Source organism: Strongylocentrotus purpuratus, unplaced genomic scaffold, assembly GCF_000002235.5.
Source record: "Strongylocentrotus purpuratus isolate Spur 01 unplaced genomic scaffold, Spur_5.0 spur5_scaffold_6, whole genome shotgun sequence".
In the NCBI taxonomy this organism is placed as follows: Eukaryota; Metazoa; Echinodermata; class Echinoidea; order Camarodonta; family Strongylocentrotidae; genus Strongylocentrotus; species Strongylocentrotus purpuratus.
Window position 1 is genome coordinate 37,182,236 of NW_022145612.1, and position 20,726 is coordinate 37,202,961.

Sequence of the window (20,726 nt, forward strand, 5' to 3'; positions counted from 1 at the left end):
CCACCCTCAGCAGCATCCACTGGGATGAAAGCTGCATGTAGTCTTTCTAAAAAAAAATCTTTGTATTCCAACTTTCAGGAACAAAAATGGAAAATGGCAACAACAACAAAAAAGTGAGAGAGAAACATGTTCACAATAATATTTTGTTAGTGCAAGATTTAATCAAGACATTCTTGATGTAGAAAAATAGAAATGCGTTTGTAGCTACCGCTTCTTACTACAAAATAAGGCAAATAGAAAATCCAAGCTTTCAAAGCTTAAGCAAATTCAAACATAAACATTTCAGACAAACAATTTTTACAATCTATAAAGACAGGTCATCTAAGTACTTTTCATTGTAAACTTTAACCATTCTGCTTATTATAGCAATGTAACATAATAGGACACAATTCACTATTTTCTTTTTCATCACATTTCATTTCATGATGCATCAACTATATACACAGAATAAACTGTACCAACATTTCAAATGATATATATATCTGTATCTAACATTTTATGGTTCTGATATTATTTTGCCTCTTTTGTACTTGTTTTCAATAATTGGAGAAGCAGGAATGATTGTTGACACGGTTAACAGGTAATGGCAGTGTTGGTAAACGTCAGAGGGATAAACAAATAGTTTCCTTGGTTTTCTAATTGATGGATTTAAACATACAAGGGTAGAACACAACCTGTAGATAGTTCGCTCGAGAATGCCCGTCTTTCTGAGAAATCAAATGTTTAGTGTTAGTTTTATGATTCACCTGTCTAAAGTGAATCTCATGGATTAAATTGTTTTCAAACAAGTTTCAGATAAAGTAGAGGTGTCGTGGTCGAGTGGATATGTCAGCGGACTGTGGATCACAAGGTCCGCGATTCAAGTCCCACCGCGGCACTAATGTCCTTTGGCAAGACATTGATCTACATTTGCCACTCTCCACCCAGGTGTTAAATGGGTACCCGGTAGGATGCGAAAGTTAATGTGGTTTGATTAGCAATGGCGCTTGTAAAATGGCGACTGGCTGGAATGCTCCCCAGGGAGTGGAGAATGTGCATACCTTGTGTGCGGGTAAGCATGAATCCGATGACCGGGGTAATAATATGTGCTGCGTCTAGAAACAAAGTATGAGGCGCATTATAAATGCGAGCTATTATTATTATAAAGTGCTAATCAATCATCTTGATAAATCTCAAACTGACCAACAATGAATAGAAATGGGAGAAAAGTGCATTTAAAGAGGATTTTTTTTTGGGGGGGGGGGGCCGGACACAAAACTGTATTTGTTTTCTCTTATAGCTTTCAATGTTGATTTCTCTTCAGTCATTATCAATACCAACAATCTCAATAACTCAGTTGTTCACGAATTTCAGCTAGTTAAGGAAATATAGACAGCTAACATTACCTTAAAAAAAATGTTTAAAGAGCAAAATCTGAACATGATGTATGGGTCTTGTACATGTACATAAATCTCGGCATTTCAGTTAAATAATAAAACTTTATATTTTATGACAGTAATAGTAATCATTAATATTCTGAAATTTTCATTTGGCTACCAAATACTTTGAGATGGACTTCGTGGAACACCACTTTAGTAAATATACAAAAAATGACAAGATTACATATATATCACATGTCTTTAAAGAGGTGTCTTAATGTTCGAATTCATTGATTTCTACACAATTAGATTTATATATAACCAGACGGCTTAAAAGCCAAATGATAACATGCTTTCATTATCAAAGCCTGAATCAATCCGATTGTGAAAAAGATTCAATGAATGTGATCTTTAAAGATGTTCTCAGAGAACAAACAGCACAGAAATCCTGGAGAACTGACACTCAACATTCTAATTTAAAGCAATACAATTTGATGAACGTGGTGTGTGAGTTTGTGTATTGGTAACCTTTTGAGTCAAGCATTTTAAAGAGAAGGTTGAATTCTGGGGAGAGGTGAAATATAATTTGTGAGCAATTTCATTGTTATTATGCAAGTGTGGAAGAACATCAGATTCAAGAACCTTGCAGTAGGCCGAAACACCAATTCTTATATGCTACATAATCAACTCTTTCTCAATGAGATCGCATGACCAGAACTCAAATTTATCTCCAAGGCTTTTCAGAAAGACTATCAGGGCGACATTGCCCTTGGTTGTCTTTTTTTTCCTTTTATCACCTGAAATTACTCCCTTAAATAAGGCAGTCAATTTTTCTTGAAAGTTTCTACACATTACATTTTTCAGTCTTCTGTAATGCGAGTTCCTTAAAGTCGATCTTGTATTCCATTTCAAAATATCTCCTATAACCATGGTAATAACAAAACCGTATTCTGCACCCCCCCCCCCCCCCAACAAAAAAAAAATCGTAATTAACATTGCAATGTCAGAAATTGATAATGCATTACAATGTTAAGAATAAAAATGAAACACAAACAGTTACAACAAATGGTAAAGAACAAACACCACCTTTGCACCGAATAATGAGCTCCAAACACGACTACTGAAATAAAACAAACAAAATAAACATAAGTACGTCTCCGCTAGTGTACCTTGCTCTTATGAGGAATGTGAGGCAGTGGCAAGCATAAGGAAATCAATCAAGAATGACATTACCGTATTTGTTAGCATGACTTTGACTAAATTATTAAAGGTAACACAACTTCACTGGTATATAACTTGGATAGATGCCAGCATTTAGGATGTTTTCAACACAAATTAACTAAGAATGATTTTTCCTTATTTGTTTGCATGACGTTGACTTAATTGTTAATGGTAACTACATTTTACTGGGTTACGACTTGGATAGATGCCCCTTATTCAGACAATTTCACAAAAGTCCTTAAACAATTGAAGTATTTAAAGGTAGCTTAGCGAAATGAAATGGCACAAAAAGACATTTCAAGAACGCAAAAGATGGTTCAAGAACGTACAAGATGAAATAGCTAGTGATGTTTGTGTATTAAAACCTTTTTTGGGGGGACATATCTTACTCTTAAGTATAGATAAACATTAAGCCTAATTGAGATAGGACATGTATTCCAATGATGTACTTTTACCTAAATGTGATGAAATTATGATTTCCAACAATTGTGCATTTTTGGATTTTAAGATGTGTCTTTTCGTGCCACTTCACTAATTAAGCCACTCAATTCAGCCCACATCACCCTGTCATGGAGCATTATTGTCTACTAATGGAATCTCTTTTATTTAGTTTCTTAAGGTAGAGCTAAATGGGAAGTAAACTGGATATAGGAATAAAACATCCCCCAACGCTGTTTGCAAATAAATTTTGTACACATCAAAAGGATAAAATTTCATCTCTTAATTAAGTATGTATTCAGAACAGTACAACTATTAAAACAGGAGATACTTGTTCCTGTTGAAAGGCAATCATTTATTTCTAGTGTTCTTATTTTGGATTTGGTTTGCAATCTGAATGAAATTGTAGTGTAATGGTGCAAAATAGTTACCTACCTTTATTTGAAGAAGAAAAATAAATCTAAAATCTAAAAAGTTTTAGAATAACAAAACCCAAAATACCCTGAATAGAATTGAAATGAAATAGCTACCTTGTAATACATTTAACATCAAATATTGAATGCTCAAGTACAAATCATATTCTAGAAAAAATCTTTAGCTTTAATAATATCTATCTAAAAGTTTCAAACGCTGAAACACAATCCCTAGTCCTCACTATGGAGTTGTATTTTCTTTCTTTGTCACATTTATTGGAAATGTTTTACAGTAGGATTACTATGGTGTGAGGGTTGGAAAATGGCTGATCATTTTGAATATGAGGTCGCTGTGTCTGACTAATTTGGCCACAAATATTCCTGAAGCATTTTTATAATCAAATAAATCTCCAAGAAATGAACAGAACATGAATATTGTATCAACTAAATACGCTTTAAGATTCATGATTTTACACACAATTTCTTTGAGCGAAGGATCATTGAAAGGAAAAAGGACACACACAAACATCAATGCAAAATATATGATTTCTTAAAGAATCAAACATTTCAAACACCATTATTAAGCACATTATCTCTTTAACTTTGGTGTGTTTAACACAATCCGATACTGAAAGTTCACAATCAGGGAAAGGCACTTCTTGTTCGTTGGAGTTCTCGTACAGTCGTAACGATTCAGTCTACTATTCTTGGTCCCCTTTCCCCCCTCTAATCTCTTGCTGGAACCATCGTACCTTCTCCTTTCTTCATCTTCACGTCTTTCCTCTTCCTGTGTGTTTTTTCCTCTTCTCTTCCTTTCTTTCCTTCTCCCTTTCCACTGCTCCCATTGCAGACACTTCTGACATCTGGCTGCGATCACTGCACTTTCTCCTTACCCGGTATCCTTTCATCTTCATGTCTCTCCCCCTCATCCTCCTCTTCCTGTTCTATCAGTTTTGATCTCTTCTTCTTCTCCTCTTCTTTTGCTTTCCTTCTCTCTTTCCATTGCTCCTTGATGAAGGATACGAGTTGTGCTTCTGTAAAGACGATGACTATCAAGACACCCAGTAAACAAGCTCCACCGATGCCTATGTGAGTTAACCTGTCTGACCATGTCTTCTGACGGTACTTCAGCTGGGGAGCAAAGAGATAACGCTCAAATTATTCACCGAAAAATTAACCTTTCCACTCAGTGCCATAGACACATAATTTAAATCTGAACAATAAACATTTAAATATTTGGTTAAGAAAAGTTTCTTTCCTCCTGAAATAGACTGATTTACTAACATATATTTAAATTTACGGATGTTTCTTTCCTAGGGACCTAGTGACGAGTTAACCTGTTATTAATGACTGAACTACACTTCTTGAAATCCAGTCTGCATATATATTTTTACTTGTTGCTTTGTTGGGCAAGCCTTGGGAAAGCTTTTGGGTTGTCAAGAACAACCTTGTTTAAAAAGTATACATTATATTTGAATATGTTAGTAAACCAATCTATTCACAACGGTTCCATGAACTATGAATTTGATACCATGGAACACTTATTTTATCATTATAATTTATAAACAATAAAACTTCAACCATATACAAAAAACTTGTCTCAAATATTTTTGGTTATACACATAAACTTGGTGGCGCGGTAAGGCACTAAAGTTCACAGAGAGACAGAGACAGAGTCAGACAGACAAAGAGAGAGAGAGAGAGAGAGAGAGAGAGAGAGAGAGAGAGAGAGGGAGAGAAGAATGAGATCTAGGGAAGGTACAACTTTACTTTGCGTGAACTATCTTGGATTACAACTCCCATATACAAATCTCTTCAATAATTTTCTTTCAAAGCAATCATGACTTCTTTACAACAGTGATTGAAATTGATTTAAAACCACACACCTGGTACTAATTAACCAACAATTAAAATTGTCATTACAAACACCCTACTCCCATGCTTTTCTAATCACAATTTGTTGATCCAACATTAGCTCTAGTGACAATTGCTCCAGGATGCATTACTGAATGCCAAGGTAAGGGGTAGGGTTAAGAGTTAAGGTTGGGTTTAGACTGAGGTTTTAGGGTCTGTGTAGGGGTAAGGTTTAAGCCGGAGGTTAGGGTTTAGGGTCTGGGTAAGGGTCTGGGTAAGGGTCAGGCTCAGGGTAAGGGTTTAGGATTAGTGTAAGAAACTGACTGCGGTCGGAATAGCGCAGGAACATGTGTTAAACACCCCTATAATTTTATACAAGTGGTTTTTGTCCAACAATTTGGTAAACCATATAATAAAATAATTGTTCGCAAAAAAAATATTGATGACAACATGGAATGTCTTCTTACTTCTGACATGGTAGTGATTAACCATGAGAAAGCTAGAGTGATGAGAACATAGACCGATGGGAACAACCCTCTCAGTGGTCTGATCGAACTCCCAGAGTAGAACTTTGTGATGAAATAGATGCTGGGGAAAAGAAAAAAAACATAGGTAATTCAAATCACTGAATGATCTTTAAAGGAGGGATTCAGATAGACTTAATTACTCTTCTCATAAACTTTTAATGTATTTTCAGTCATTGAGAGATTATAAGATTTTGAGGAATGAATGTATGAATATCTTGTTATATTTCTATCAAATATTTCAAAAGGCATTCAGTAATTGAAAGATTTCAGTGGCAAAATGGGAATCAAACAACCTTAACATATTGAACAAGCATCTCTAGTTAATTCAGGCAATCAGGAAACAAAACAAGATTAATCACTCTTCAAACAGATTTTTAAAGCCCCACCGCACTTTTTATAGCTAAATACGCCCTCTATACTGCCAACAATGCCTAAGCGGTACCCGTTGATCCCCCATGATGCCCTTTTTCTAATGTTAATTGAGAGCTGATTTGATGAGATAACCACCTGCCAGTGACCTCACAGGGAGGTCTAATCCCTCCATGCCAAATTAGTGCAGAGGGGCTTTATTAAAGCATAACTTCAATAAATGGGATATTCAAAATGGAAATTCATCAAAATTAATTAGCCCTTGAAAATATTCAGTTTATTTTTAAAATAGCAAGTGATCTTCAAAATCTGAACCATAGATATCATGTATCTAATTATAATAATGAGCCACATTTTGTCAAAGTTACATCACAATCTAGAAAGTGATCAATGAGGTTAAAAACCCAGAAGTAAATACTACAAAATGGGGTTTAAAGCTGAAAATCTTTCATGGGTCTTACACACACGATTCTGAATACCCCCAAAATGAACGTCCAACTCACCTGTGTATAATTCTTGCGAGCATGTTGAGACAATTTGCAAGGATGAAGCCAACACTTCCAATAGTCTTAGTGAGGTACCATGATGATGTGAGAAATACGATTGAGAACCCTAGCATCTTGGTATTATACCTGCAGGGAAGGAACGTTGATGCAGGTAAATTAACAGGGATGGAGATATATTTGGATAAACCCATCAGACAAAATGCCTCCTAAGGTTGTATACACAAAACAGTGACCCAACATATGCCCTTGCAATGATTGCTCCGGCATTTTGATCATCGAAGGAACATTTATAGGGTTAGGTTTAGGGTTGGAATTGGGTTTTAAGTTAGGGTTAGGGTTAGGTTTAGGTTTAGGTTTAGGTTAAGGGTTTAGTATATTGTTGGGTCCAGGGTTGAAGTTAAGAATTTGGTTGATGCAGGAAATAGGCCCAGAGCAATTGTTGCAGGAGCAAGTACGGTATCATACAGCCTGACAGCAAACATTTATAAAAAAATAAAACAAAATTTACCTACACACTTGTTTTCACTTATCAGAGAAAAAATCTATCCCCTCTCACTATCCAATCTATATATCACCCTTGTAATGGTATTTCAGCCTAAGAGCAGCAATAAATCACCTCAAGTACCCATTAAAACCTGCATGGAAACTTGAGAGGGCCAATGATACTGTCAAAGGTAAGTGTTCTTTGTTCTATTCCTCTCTCTCTCCCACTCTCTGTATCTTGCTCTATCTTTTCTCTCCTTTTGTATCTCTGACTCTTTGGCCCGAATTCACAAAGGAGGTTTGTGGACAAACCTTGGTTTTCGTATGAATGTCATATGATGCGTTTTTTACAAACCTGGTTTGTAAAAACGCGTCAAAACGCGTCATATGACGCACGAAAACCAAGGTTTGTCGACAAACCTCCTTTGTGAATTTGGGCCATTGTGAGTGTGTCTATTTGTGTTTCTGTCAATGTCTCCCTCTATTGACCATACACATATTTTCACACCCCCCCCCCCCCTCTCTCTCTCTCTCTCTCATTCTCTCAGATGCATAAAATACTTTTAAGGAACAACATTTAACAAAATGCGAGTTGTTACCTGTCTACTTCTTGTTGGCTCATTGCAGCAAAAACGAAGCACTCAGTAGTTCCATTAATAGCAAGCAGTAAAACATAGACACAGAACCAGCGTAGGAGCTTGGGACCTGAACATTATTGGGTGAATAAAGATTCTGTTAAATCAAAAGCAAAAATGCATTTTCATATGCAAAAAATCCAGTTAGGTGCACTGATAAATGACTACACATGTACGTAAGTCATTCACAAACAGACTTCAACAACGTTTCTATGTGCCTGGTAAAGAACTTAAAACAGGGCCAGAAAGGAAGTATAGAAGGAAATAGGAAGATGCATGAAAGCAAATATTAGGGTCTGCAGTCACTTTAATTTATCTTATTAAACACTTCAACTAAATATCCTCTTTAGTTGGGTACATATATGTAAATGCAGTTGACAATTAGGTTTTCTATATTAATATGGGCCCTGAAGTATACTATCAACCCAAGTTGAACATTAGTGAACTTTAGACTATCAATCTAGGTCGAGATCTGATTTAATATTATGCACAGGGCCAGAATAAAGATCAGGGCCCCATCTTATAAAAAATTGCCATTAATTGCAACTTATTTGCAATGGATATTAATTGCAACTATGTACATAAGAGATATAAATATATCCTATAAATATTTGTGATTGATCACAAGCAATCGCAAGTATTTAAAGGACAGGGCCCAGGGAAAGGTAAATGTATGAGTTGACATCACTAAACAAGAGCGTATTAGGGCCAACCAGAAGAGCAGGCTATCGATCTAGACCAATCTGTTGGAAAACTTAGCAATGGCTACGACTAGATTGCAGGAGTACATGTGGATATATGAAGGAGTACGAACAGCAACACATGAGGACAATAGAGGAAGATAGAATGGTCTCTGGAGGCAATAGGGCTTGAATGGCTAAAGGATGTTGATTTAGACCTACCTGGGGGAGAACTAAGCACAGGACCGGCATACAGGTCCAGTAGGAGGTAGGAATAGGCAAAGCCAAAGATGAGAATGATGGAACCAACTAGAACAACAAACTTTAGCAGAGCCTGTAACACTTTGGAGGCTAACTGGATGGAATCCTGGAAAGAATGAAATAAATCAAAGCAGGATGAAAATTAAATAATTACATTTACAATAACAAAATTAAAACAATGTAATTTTAATCACTAACAGTTGTTTATTGTAATTTCTAGAATTAGTATTTTTGAAATTGTTTCTTTATATTTTTTGTTTGGTTTAGATACACCTAAAATCAGAACTGATTTTTCATAATCACCCACATTTCAATAATTATCATATTTTTGGCACTGCAACAATTTGGTATCAAACATCAGCGTTCAGGGTGGACGCCAGTTTAACATGTGTCGATCGTTTCAGGAGGCAGTCGTGCATGAACAAAGGAAAGGAGGTCAGTGGTTTGGTCATACACATTTGATCAGCATTAACATTCATAACAAAGTGCTCTTTCTTACTGTTTGAAGGTATGACCACTCTAATGTTTGTCCGTAAAGAACAGGTTACCACTCTCCTCTAAGTCCAAGGAGATGAACCTAGCAGGCTAAATTTGCTACTACATATCAAAAGCACAGAGCCAAGTACCTTATCTTGTTGCTTGAAGCTATGGCCTCTCTTCAGTGTTTGTGAAAAGAAGATGTAACCACTCTCCTCTATGGGCAAGAAGATGAACCTAGCAGGCTAAATTTTCTACATCATATCAAAAGCACAGAGCCAAGTACCTTATCTTGTTGCTTGAAGCTATGACCTCTCTACAGTTTGTGTGTAAAGAATAGGGTACTGCTCTTCTTCAAGTGCAAGAAGATTAACCTAGCAAGCTAAAGTTGCTACAACATATCAAAATCACAGAGCCAAGTACCTTATCTTGTTGCTTGAAGCTATGGCCTCTCTTCAATGTTTGTGAAAAGAAGATGTAACCACTCTCCTCTATGGGCAAGAAGATGAACCTAGCAGCCAATGCACCCAGATTGTTCACTGCATCATAGATTCCTTGACCACTGAAACTCAGCACATTCAGAAGGGTCATTACATAGCGTTCACCTAGAAATAATCAGTTCAAGGATGCACAAACTAAAATTATAAGCATACTCTAGAAGCAAGAGGAACATATTTTGTTGACATAATCCCCTTGCAATATTTCCTATTGCCAACCTGCTTGCAACGATAGCACATTTTCTGCCAATACTTCTCTGCAGACATTGCTATATCACAGATTCTTATCCAGTGTTATTTATGTTTTATTATCTGATATTTTTACCTTTCATCAATAGATAACCCAAAACAATCTATAAGATGTGTACTAAGATTTATGAATTGCAATTGCAAACAATAGCTACTTCAGGTATTAACGTAACTTGTTGACAGCTGGGCCCCGTTGCACAAAACTCACCATTGATGGTAACTTTGCCAACAATAATTATTGTCACTACCATGGACACCTTGATTTGATTGGCTGTTGAGCCTGGTTTCTATGGTAGTTGCCATTGATGGCAAAGTTACCATCAATGGTAAGTTTTATGCAAAGGGGCCCTGGGCCTGTATACAATTCAATACTTAAGTACAAAATTTAAGCTTTTTACTTAGTATTTGGCTTAGATAAAATACTTAATTGGCAGGCATATGGTTTTCTTACGCAGTATTATAACCTGCGCACGATTTTATCATTGATTGCGCGTTAGTTTTGATTGACCACGTGATGTCACAATGCTAATCAGTTAGTATTTTACTTAGATTTTGTCTTAAGTAAGTATGAGTCTAAAATGCGATTTCAATACAAGATAAGTAAATTTCTTTGCTTAGCCATTTACTTAGTAAATTTCTTACTAATGCTAAGTAATGAATTGAATACCGGCCCAGGTCCCACTGCCCTGGCAGTTCCTGTAAAAAGGTCCAAAAACAGGCCAAAATATTGTGCATCACTTACCTTCAGTCAAGAGCTGCTTGAGGAAACCTTGCTTGAAGAAACTCCAAGTCAGTCTGGCCAACTCTGGACTTGTCCAAGGCTTTAATCAATAATAACGAAAAAAAAATAGTTTTATGGCTATGTGTGCCTGCCAGAAAAGGGGTGCCCTGTCTATTAAAGACAAAGAATCAACAAATTAAGAAAAAAAATATTCAACGCAGGTAACTATGGTTGAAAAACGAATGATGTAGCATTTTAAAATGACCAGTATTGTTAAAGTGTAGTAGCTAATGATTTCATAACTTTTTGTAGGGTTGACCAACACAAGTATTGTACTTCAGGTAGAACCCCCTCCTTCTGTGATGTAGTGCATGAAATGTACTCTATTTACATCTATTTTCATACACAAAAGGGTGAAATGTGTTTATTGTTTGAATCTAAGAGAGATTAGTGCATGTAAATGGATTCCTTATTTGAATATGCCTGGGAAACCTGGAATTAATAGCCTAGTTTTCACATTTCATTTATACTGCTTGCTGTCCATACAAAGTACTTATCCTGTAAAAGTAGCATCAACCATCTACAAAATCATATTAAAAAGGAATGCACAAACAAAATAGCAAATAAGGCCTGAATGTTTATTTCAAAAACTTGAATTGGCATGATTAGCCCTCCAGATTCTGAAATTCCTTTCCTGCCTCTTCCCTCGAAAAAAATGCACATTAGCAAATTAAAAAACACAACAACGCACAACAAAATTTTCCAAATCGTTATTTCAAGGTACCTTGTCCGGGAGATGGCGGGGGAAGAAATCTCGTGCCGCTTTGATGGGAAATGAGTCATCTTTCTTGGCGAGGAATGTGGCATAGTTGGAGAAGTAGAGGAAGTATAAGAACACACAGACATAGCTGTACACAATCTGAAAAAAAGAGATAAAATAATAGAGAGTAGTTAATACAATGTTATATCATGAAATTTAGACCTAGACATGGACATATATCTCAGGACTGGTCCAAGGTATTTGATCACTTAAAGTGGCACGTTCCCGCCAGTGTAGTTATCGCTGCTCTAGTCATCGCCATCTTGGTTCCGAAGATCGACTTCTAATTTGCATACAGCTGTCAATCAAAGTACGCGCGGCCTGGCCTGCCTTCGCCAAGCCAGCTGATCGCTGACGATCGCGACGTCACGAAAGTGGGCGGAAACAGCAGCCGAATCTTAGAGCCGAACTGCGATTGGCATTACTTCGGCACATGTATGCGATAATCGGTATTGTCCGGGCATTCGGAACATGCCATCTGCGTAAGAGCCGTATTCTGTTGGTGTCAATAGGCAGCTAGCACCGTCCGCCAGCGGGTACGTATTTTGAACGCCCTCTGGAATACGGGGAACATGCCTCTTTAATGTCCAATATCATAGTATATTACAAATATAAATTGACACCAATAGAATAAACTCACTTGAATGTTTGTCTGATGGAAGCTCTAGTAGGGCTTGCAAATTATTATAATCATCAGGGCACTCTTTAATCAAACTTGTTATCAATATAACAAATTACAAAAACTGTACAAGCTACTGACATTGCATTTGATTTCTAGCATTTGTTATTGATGAAAAGTTTTATGAAACGGGCCAAGATATATGGCAATTTTAAGTGTGGTCAGTAATACATGAGGTAAAGTAGCTTAAGCTTCATATAGCAACAAATACACCATTTACAGAATTGATTATGAAATCAATTGTGTTGAATAGATATGTCCGACTAATAATTTGTAATTGAATAAAAAATCTGATTAGTGTAAAAGTAATCAATGAAATCACACACAGTTTCCTGTGCTCATAAGACAAGGGTAATCTAGCATGAATTTGATGCTCTGTGTGTAGTCCCATATATACCCATTCCATGTGTAGTGCTTTACATTCTATGTGGTTTTCAGCAAGATTGGGTCAATTTGATATCATTTTGATGATTCTATGAAGAAAAAAAACTCACAATATAATCTTATGGACAAAATAATAGACCATTCCCCCAAACTTCTAGATAGTTTCTTTCAACAACATGTAATTGCGTGACTAGAACTACTCAAAAATTATCTTTAAACTAACGTATGTCCATTACCTGAGCAATGCAGAAAGCAGTAATTCCAATTTGAGGGTTGATGATGAGGAAGAAGACAGTCAAAGAACATCTGATTCCAATAGCTATCCCTTCAATCACCACCTGGTTACAAAACAAAAACGAATACCCTGTTAGATACATTTTTATTATTTAGGTAAATTACTTCAAATCATAAGGTAGCAAAAGCAATCTTTTTGCAGAATATATACAACCTCACAGCCTCTCTTTCTACTACATTCACAACAGGTTGATTTGATGTTGTTTGAAAACTGTTACTGTTATGTTACAGAAGCAAGTATGCAAAGTTAGGCTTTGGTGCCTTGAAGAAATACCTTCAAATACTCCAAATACAATATTTGTTGTTTATAAAATTTTTGAATTGTAGGTAAAAAGGATAGAATTCAAATCATTACATCTCAAAACACCTCGAAATGAAAGAAAATGAAGAAGAAAAAAACTTATTATACAAACCCCCGCAAGTTTCCCAATAACTTTTCAAACAGATTTGGAACAAATCAATCTGAAGACCCTTTCATTAATCAATTTTGTAAAATACTTTGGTCTTCATGACTTATACACCATATGAACAAGACAAGCATAAATAAAAATGATACATTGTTTTAAAAAATACCCTGCATATCTTGATTAAATCTTGAGGCCTAAAAAAAGAGCCAACCCTAGGACTTAGGTGTTGCCTCGAGCTCAATCACAGCCGAGAAGGCAAAGACCAGCACAGAAGTGTTGTAATGTGGGATGATCTTTAGGGTGTGGTTTATATTGTAAAATGCTTCAGGGTTTGGGATTTGTAGATAAACAATAAACAAGGCAAGTGCATGCATCTGCACCAACCAAGCACAGTAATCAGAAAGGAACATCACAGTGTACATCGCTAATTACCTTGAGGCGAACAAAGAGCATGGCCTGCCCGACCACCCAAAATGGTTCAGCCACTAGTTCGATCACAGCCGAGAAGGCAAAGACCAGGACGGAGGTGTTGTAATGTGGAACGATATTAGGGTCTGGCTGGGACAAGAGGGCTATCCAGACATAGCTTAATATGGTGGCACATACCACACCCAGGGGTAACCTGAATGACAAAGATAGAAAGAAGGACATGACAAATTAGTAAGTTCCAATTCTGAACAGAATAATCTTGTACAGACAGGTCACTCTAAAAAATCTAGAATGTTGTAAAGCAGCTTTAATGTTAAAATCATTGCATGATCTTTTTCTTCTTTTTTGGCCCTTCAATATAACCAACATAGCTCAACATCCCGACTTTCAGCTAAAGGAAAAATCATGCATCATCATGCATCATGTTTAAAATAATATCAGACAGAGTCAGTTAAAAGCTTGATGGCCAGTGATGTAACAAAGAAATACTTCTCAAAACAATTCACTTCATGTCAAGTTTCTTTTTTCTTCATGCCATTATTAAAAGAATTGTGAAATTTCCCTGGTTAAGAAGTAATATTTAAACTGTACATGGACAAACAAAACAAATGTAATTTTGCATGCAATCTTAATTTATGTTTTCCAACATTTCAAAATAGATAATCGGTTAATCTAACCAGAGTTGGGTCACGTATCCCTCCATGATCATAAATTTACATTCCCCTTCATTTGTTACATAATAACCTCCTTTTTTTGGATGAAAGGATGGAGTACTCACGAGCACCATAGGAGGTTGATGACCTGTGGCCAGTAGTGCTTGCTACTTTGACTAAGACAAGCTCTGCGGAATGCCTCTCTGGCTATGAACAGGATGGTGGAGTACAGGAGCATCAATCTAGCAAAGAGAGAGAGAGGGAGATTAAAAAGAAATGTACTTTAAACAAACAAGCATTCACAAGTTAGAAGGGCAAGTCAAATAATAGAGTAAGTTATGTTGACTAAAAGCAGAGGAATGACAGTAAAAATTAGTGATAGATGGAAAGAATTGGACAAATACAAGCAATAAGAAATTCATGTATATAAGATATCTGGCTAAGTCTATATGAGAATCTCAAGATGTTGTGATAATTCAATATAGGACATCTCTCCCATCTATTTTTGTATATTGAGATCTAGCGATAATTCCCGTTGTCTTTCACAAGACTCTACCCTTGGAAAATTATTAATATGTATTGTACTAAAGAAAAAAGTCAAAGTGTCACCATATTCTTTGGAAAAAAAACCTCTGAGAAAAAGGATTTATCTAGGCATTTTAACTATCATAAACTGACCTCTTTCTTCAAATTGAATTAAAGATAAACACAGCCAATTTCATTTATTCAGAATAGTTTATTCACATACTAGTACTGTATACCAACAGACCAGACTTATAATACATAGACTTTACAATAGTCATTTTAAGTCACCTGACATTGACGACCCCCAACATGTCTTCATGCACATAGCCATACTTGATGATGAAGGCATTCAGCATGAATGTCAGAACACGGAACATCACCTAAAATAGAATACAAACATTACTGCATATGTAGTATTCCATCTTGCTTAATTGATCATGGGTAGAGTGTACAGCCTAAAACAAAAATACGAATCGATTTTAAGTTTAAGAGATGTAAATCATACATAATCACATTAAATGTTACCTCATGTTAAAAAAGCAAAGAAAGAATTTGAACATCTAATTTCAATGGGCTTTAATATTTAGACACAACTTCAGCTTTAGTATGTAATATATTCCAATGTGGATTTGAAGAGAGACCATTTACAGCAGGCCTGAAATAAAACATCCTTACAGAACCTCTAAATACATTATGTTCTAAACAAAAGCATGTTCTAGGAAGGTAGGTCAAAAATTTAAAAACTGTACTTTATATCTTCTGCTGAGAGCCAGAAGGGTGTTAACTCATAATCTCATACAAACATGTAATGCCCTTCAGGCTCTCAACAGATGATGTGATTAGAAAAAGTTGCTAAAGACACTTACAACATCCCTTAATTAAAAGGCTATTCATTTTGGTATGATAAAGCTTTGTTTGTTTAGTTTCAACTGACGGTACTGAATATCCAAAGGGATAGTCTACTTCATTTTGTTTATAAAGGTTTGTTTATTCAGTCTACGGTTACTGTAATATATCCATGAACACCTAGAAAATCTATATTATATGACTGCTTAAAGGAATCACTCTTTCTGAAGCATGCTAACTCATTAAATTGACACCATGATGATGTGGCATAAGACAATTTTTCAGCAACTTTCACTTAACTAACAGCTTGTAAAACAAAAAGATATTTTAATCTTTCCTTGGGCCTGTCTGATGCTACTATTATACCTGTAATAATAGCAATAAAATAAGTCAGAGTATTACATAATTCCAGTTATATTCACAAACTCTAATAATGCTCCCATAATGCTCATTTGATGGTTTATAAAGGGAAATGACTAAAACCTTGCCCAATTCATTTAATGATATAATAATTACCTGAAGCACCATGTTGTAGGATGCTGATCTCGCACTGCTTGCTAGCACAGACTGGTCTCTTTCTGCTGTCATCTTGGAAGGTTTTCAACTCTCCTTACAGAGTCTCAAAAAATGCAAAGAAGTCTATGATGAAGACTGAAAGATTTAGAAGAAAAAAAAAAGGACAAAGATAGGAAGATGATTAACAGCAAATATTTTTTCTTCATAATATAAGAGACAAATATGAGTGGATTAATATTGCATAGATTATAATACTATTTAAAAGGCATGCGTACAGGGTGTTCACTGAATTCAGCGAACTCCTTGCATGCGCGTTAGTACACTAAACTAATCACTATTATCATGAAGTACCTCGTTACCATCAGGTTCAGTTTCATTTCTACACTGATGACACCCAACTCTATCTCACATTTCGTCCAGGGGATGCTTCAGCTACCTTCGATCAGATGGAATCATAGTTGAGTGACATACAAGCATGGTTGAGTTCTAGTTTCCTTAAACTGAACCCAGAAAAGACTAAAATGATAGTGCTTGGATCTCGTCACAATCACTCAACTTTTCAACCTCAAAATCTGAACGTTGGTGGTCATACTATCTCTCCATCAAGTTCAGCTAGGAATTTGGGAGTCGTCTTTGACCATCTGTTCAATATGGAAAAGCATGTTTCATCCATTTGCAGAAGTGCAAATTTCCACCTTCGGAATGTCAGGAGAATCGGTAAATACATGTCGAAGCAGACTACAGAACAGATCATCCATGCCTTGGTAACTTCCAGATTGGACTGCAGTAACGCCCTCCTGGTCGGTGTCCCTTCCTCAGCCATTTCTCGTTTGCAGCGAGTACACAACAACGCAGCCCATGTTCTTACTAAGGCAGGGAAGTATGCGCGAATAAGTCATATCCTTCGTCAATTGCACTGGCTACCGGTAAAGAAGAGAATCGTGTTCAAGATTTGTCTGACTACCTTCAAGATTCTGCATGGTCAGACCCCCCAGTACCTCTCTGAGATGGTATCAGTAACGCAGTCAGTGAGGTCACTGAGGTCTTCAGAGGCTACGAGACTAGTCGTGCCAATGACAAGAACGGTTACATCTATGGAGACAGGTCCTTCGCCAAATCTGCACCCGCCCTCTAGAACTCTCTTCCTTCTCATCTTAGACAATTAGAATCCACAGAACAATTTAAATCACAGTTGAAAACGTATTTATTTATCTAATGTTTAAGTTTCATGACCTAAAGAACTATATTATGTTGAACTGTATTATTGTTTATCCAATAATTGAATTTTTGTTTAAATAAGATTTGAATTCCTGTTTATCTAAGATTTAAGTTTAATTACGTGTAGAAATAATATCTGTTGAACTGTTTTGTGTAATCTGCTTATGTATTTTGTCGCTCCTTGATCGGTAGTTTCGGATACATGCGCGTTATAAATTCATATTATTATTATTAACAAATTGGCATACAAAGACAGCTATTTTCCTGTACCCGCAGATTTTGTTTACATCACTCTTCATGCAGGAAGGCTAGGTGGTATTAGTGCTTTGAGTTGGCATGTAATTTCCTCTCTGTGTACACAGAGATTTTATCCGTAAGTGTACATGGTGATGAAATTTATAAAAAACAAAAGCAGTATTTCAGCCACGTAAGACCTGTCCCCAATGCTTCGAAATATTTACTTTTATGTACTAAAAGAAACGGACAATGGAAACCAGTGTGCATTCGCGCTCAGGGAAAACATTGCACAAGCGTTGGAACAAGGATTTTCTTGAAAAAGTTGTTACTGTAGTAAGGGTACTGCACACAAAACCCTCGCGCCTATACAAAAGTCAGACCACAATGATGGGCATTGTTTGCATAACAACAAGAAAAGAGACTCAACGGCATTGGAAAAGTTGTTACTGTAGTAACGGTACTGCACACGACAGAAACTAGGGGCTACACAAAACCATCACGCTCATGGGAAAATCAGACCACAATGCAATGATTGGCATTGTTTGCATGAAGACAAGAGAAGGGACTCAACGGCATTGGATCAACATTGTACAGTGTATGGAAATGATTATTTAATGAGTACATTGAAATTCAAACTTTATATTGTAGAGTAAAGGAGCCGGTTTTCGGCCACTTAAGACAAAATCCTATTTTTTGGACCCTTTACTTCCTATTTATTATCATTTTTTGTTCAAATCATGAAGCAAATATTATTATTATTTAAACAAAACAAGAATCCCAGAAAAAAATCACGAATTCCCATGACAATATTCATTTCAATTTTCACTGTTTCGGAGTCAGTTTTCGGCATAGCGTACCAGTTTTCGGCCGCATGTACAAAGTCAATAGTAAGCGCGCTGATCTATAGCACTAGCGGGAGGAGCAGATATCCCACGCCGGAGCTCCCCGGAGCTCGCCAGGCCAAAAACTAGTACTGCGGTGATCGGATATTGGAATCTGAATTAGACAGAGATATCGTGTGTGCGTTGCGGTGTGCGGCTGCATTGATTTAATACATGCGATGAGATACTTTTGAGCTTGCGACTAGCACAAAATCGGGCTCTAAATCTGAAAAATACTTGAAATAAAGCTCATCTTATGGTACCCATATTTCTTACAGACACGCGTAAGATACTTGATTTTTCAGATTCGGGTAGCGGGATCGTCGATTACATCGCTAAAATGTGATATTTTAGGATATATTTTTCATTGCAAATGTGGTTCTTCAGTGACACTGGCATGGTATGTTATGTTATGTGTGGGATATGTGTTATGCTATTATGCGATGTATTTTAGAGGGATTTTACCTTGCATCCAACCAATCGGCCGAAAACTGGAGCTGGCCGATTACCGGCTCCTTTACTCTAGACTGATGACAGACATTTTTGGGGGTGAAATTTTGACTTCACCAATTTATAAATGCTGAAAAACAGGTGATATTTGTTTTCTTCCTTTATCCGTGTAATGAATTTTCTACACATGTAGCATGTAGACAGTCACAGCACTAGGTGATATCAATATCATTTATTACCTAGCCACCCCAACACCCCCCCCCCCCAACACGTACACGCACACACACACGCGCACGATGATTGACTAAACATAACAGAAAACTAAATGAATGGGACAACAGTGTTATTAACGCTTACAGGTAGTGCACATTCACGCCTTTAAATCATATTTTCCGAATACTACACTCCACATTTACCATCTTAAATGAAAATTATACATATCTTAAATTACTGAGAGAAGACACATCCATTAAAATGGTGATTTTCATACTTAAGTTTCTATATATCTTACCCTTCTTTCACACATCACCCGCAGCGAAAAGACATTCTATTGTATCCTTGCCGAGACAAATAAATAATGATAAATCAGGGGGCTGGCTTAACTTGCGCATGGGACAATAAAAAGGGGTTTGCGGATTTCAATCATTCAAAAACACAATGGCCCGAATTCACAAAGGAGGTTTGTCGACAAACCGAGGTTTATGTACGTCATATGACGCGTTTTGACGCGTTTTTTTTACAAACCTGGTTTGTAAATAACAAAAGGAGGTTTGTCGAAACAAAAGGAGGTTTGTCGACAAATCGAGGTTTGTCGACAAACCTCCTTTGTGAATTCGGGCCAATGTGTAAGATTGTCTTTAAGAATAAGCAGGTCACGAAGTCTCCCATTATGAAACATTGTCTTTTTATTAGGAGGGGGTTGGATAAGATTGTTTCAAATTCATCTAAAAAATAAACGCCACTGGAGCTAGGGGGTCGATAGATTTTTCCCCCTGGAATGAGGATTTAAATAAATAGACTTTAATTATATGCATGTCACTATCAGTATGTATCTTTAATTGGTACCTTATAGAAATATATGCTGCAACCCCTCCCCCTCTGCTAAGCCTATTATTCTTATATAGCGCGGTAGTGATAGAAGTGAACATGTGTTGTCGGTTAATCATGTTTTGGAAAGACCAATGACTGATACATTAAAATTGTTGTTTCCACGGTCATACGGAGATTTTCATTTTTGTTTTGTTTAAGCTTCTGATATTAAAGTGTAACATATGGAGAAGTTGTTTTCTTGCTTATTGAATTTCCCTGCAAACTGCTCTTCATTAAAATACTGGGCATTACTATTGGTATTTCATCATTAAAGGTACCTAATACAAAGTTTTGATATGGGGTCATGAATTTGGTTCAATGAACATATTGGAAGCGTTGTCGCGGTTGAAATCGAGTCTAAAGTTAATTATAAACTTGTAAAGAATAAACACGTTATGTTGTATAGCTCCCTCTCAAGGTCAAGATATTAATTAAAAGGATAGTTGAGTCCCGTTGCAGGGGCGCTACACAAAATAATTTTTTGCAGTGAGATAATAAAAAAACTGAGTGTCAAATTTGAAAGAACATACAATTTAAATGACAAAATCATCTTTGTTTGATCAAAATAAGTTCAGAGCTGGCTGAAATATCCATTAAAGCCCCACTGTC

At 36.4% G+C, this 20,726-nt stretch overlaps 1 protein-coding gene across 2 annotated transcripts; it reads right to left on the minus strand.

Annotated features, from left to right (window-relative positions):
- Positions 1-1,243: 1,243 nt before the first annotated feature.
- Positions 1,244-19,646, minus strand: LOC586818 (protein RFT1 homolog). Of its 2 annotated transcripts, XM_011676494.2 has the most exons (15): positions 19,540-19,646; positions 16,243-16,377; positions 15,169-15,260; positions 14,481-14,597; positions 13,706-13,895; positions 12,809-12,910; positions 11,474-11,608; positions 10,711-10,789; positions 9,734-9,827; positions 9,372-9,459; positions 8,707-8,851; positions 7,769-7,874; positions 6,684-6,812; positions 5,752-5,872; positions 1,244-4,561 (listed from the first exon to the last, which is right to left on the minus strand). In XM_011676494.2, the coding sequence occupies exons 2-15, from the start codon at positions 16,312-16,314 to the stop codon at positions 4,304-4,306; spliced, it is 1,728 nt and encodes a 575-aa protein (XP_011674796.1). In that variant the 5' UTR covers positions 16,315-16,377; positions 19,540-19,646; the 3' UTR covers positions 1,244-4,303. The 2 variants fall into 2 exon arrangements, with proteins under 2 accessions (XP_011674796.1, XP_791675.3); XM_786582.5 differs by lacking the exon at positions 9,372-9,459 and having other exon boundaries at positions 9,646-9,827.
- Positions 19,647-20,726: the final 1,080 nt, after the last annotated feature.